Below are 1,711 nucleotides of genomic sequence, written 5' to 3'. Positions count from 1 at the left end.
CCGCGCGCATCAGCACCCAAGAAGAATCTAAATTCAATCCTGTCCACAATCCTCATCCCATTCCGAGGATCTAATTCAACTTCAGCGCCTTCACCCGTAGAAAAACAACACGGCACAAGGCAGCAAAGAGAACATTTCCTGATGCCGTCATGTACTTCGCGGCCAATACAGCTCATGAGGAAAACGTTAATGGTCCGTAAGTGTGCGAGAACCCAAATAGGGCTGTTGGGAAGCGGTTCATGGAACGAAACCCCACCGGGCGACACCGGGCATAGCGCTCCTTTTCCCCACCACCTGGCTGACCCCCGTACGGCTGGGAGCAGGCCCACCTGCAGGTCGGCCAGAGCAACAACACACACACACGCACGTGTGTACCGCATGCAGGGTCACGTGCCGCGACACCCCCCACCATAACCCCTCCCGCATCGCAGGAAATTTAGCACTAGCGGCTAGGACCCTTGCAATTTGCATTGCACTTTTCTTTTCCCTCTGTACCTTCTGAGCGTCCTGCCTAAAGAAGGCAGCGTGCTGCTGCTGCTGCTGCAGCTGCTACTGCAGCCCTCCTCCTCCCCCCGCGCGACAAATGAGCCGACAGCGTCACGTCGCAACCCAACCTCAGGTCAGATCGCCGCTTAATAGCGCCCCACCACGAGAGAGCAGAGCACCGAAATCCACAATACACAAATGCGCCCTCGAGACACCGATCTATCCCCTCCTCCACTTCATTTCTTCCGCAACGTCGCAAGAAAGGTATTGTACGACGCCTCTAGTTCGTACATGAGCTGCCGTACATCGTCCTCTGGCAGTTCGTAGTTGGCGGGCTTCTGGTACAGCTTCTTGTACCAGGACATCACCTTGGCGCGGGGCCCGAAGTCAGCTGGCAGCGACTTGATTTTGTCCATGCTGTTGATCAAGTTCAGCAGGATGGGGCAGATCTGCACAACAACAACAACAACAATAACGGGTGAGACAGGAAAGCAGGGAGGGGGGGTAAGACGAACCACTAGCGGGACAGGGGGGCAAGGGGGGGTAACTAAGCGGGAGGGGAGGGACGGGAGAGGTGTAGACGGGGGGTAAAAAGACGCGACTGACAAACAAACGTTCAGAAATACAAAAACTCAGGAACTGCAGAAGGGGACCAGAAGGGGATACAGCGCAGTCAGTCGACGACGTAGGGGTAGGTACCCGGGTACTAGCCGGGTCCGCAAATTTCCCACACTCGTGCTCTCTACCCGGCGGGCCCCCCCCCCCCTCCCTGCTCCACCTGGTCCACGGCTGCCAAGTTAAGTTTCAAGGAGTCCATGGCGGTGATGAAGTGCTCCACCGTCTCAGCGACACCAAGCGCCTCGGGATCGCTGGTTAGACTGCTGGGGTCGGGAGGGCGGGCAGGCGGGGGGGGGGCCCGAGGGGGGCCGGAGGGGGGGAGGGAGGAGTTGGGCGGGGGAGTTGGGGAGGGGACGGACGGAGCTGTGTACATACGTACATACGGGTGCACCAGATGAGCAACGAACGAGCCCTCCCCTGTGTGTGATATGGCCGAAAGGGGACGGAAGGGAGAACTTGGGAAAGGGGCGGGAGAGGGTGCGGGGTAAAGACCATTGGCGCAAGACAAGGCAGGACAGGGCAAGACAGGGCAGGGGAAGACTGGGCAAGGTACTGAGAAAGGACTGTGGGGGCTGGGTCATGGGCGCTGGCGTGACGGCAAGTGTGT

The 1,711-nt window shown here is 58.9% G+C and overlaps 1 protein-coding gene across 1 annotated transcript in view; it reads right to left on the bottom strand.

Moving 5' to 3' along the window:
• Positions 1-722: 722 nt before the first annotated feature.
• VOLCADRAFT_63009 (uncharacterized protein) overlaps positions 723-1,711 on the bottom strand; it is a gene marked incomplete at both ends in the record, with an annotated part of 2,093 nt that continues 1,104 nt past the window's right edge. Inside the window, 2 exons of the mRNA XM_002952730.1 lie at positions 723-935; positions 1,265-1,364. Coding sequence (XP_002952776.1) covers positions 723-935; positions 1,265-1,364 — 313 coding nt within the window. The remainder of the gene's footprint in view (positions 936-1,264; positions 1,365-1,711) is intronic.

Source organism: Volvox carteri (genome assembly GCF_000143455.1).
Source record: "Volvox carteri f. nagariensis unplaced genomic scaffold VOLCAscaffold_32, whole genome shotgun sequence".
Classification (NCBI taxonomy): Eukaryota; Viridiplantae; Chlorophyta; class Chlorophyceae; order Chlamydomonadales; family Volvocaceae; genus Volvox; species Volvox carteri.
The sequence above is the reverse complement of the archived record's forward strand: the minus strand, read 5'-3'. Positions and strand labels throughout refer to the sequence as shown.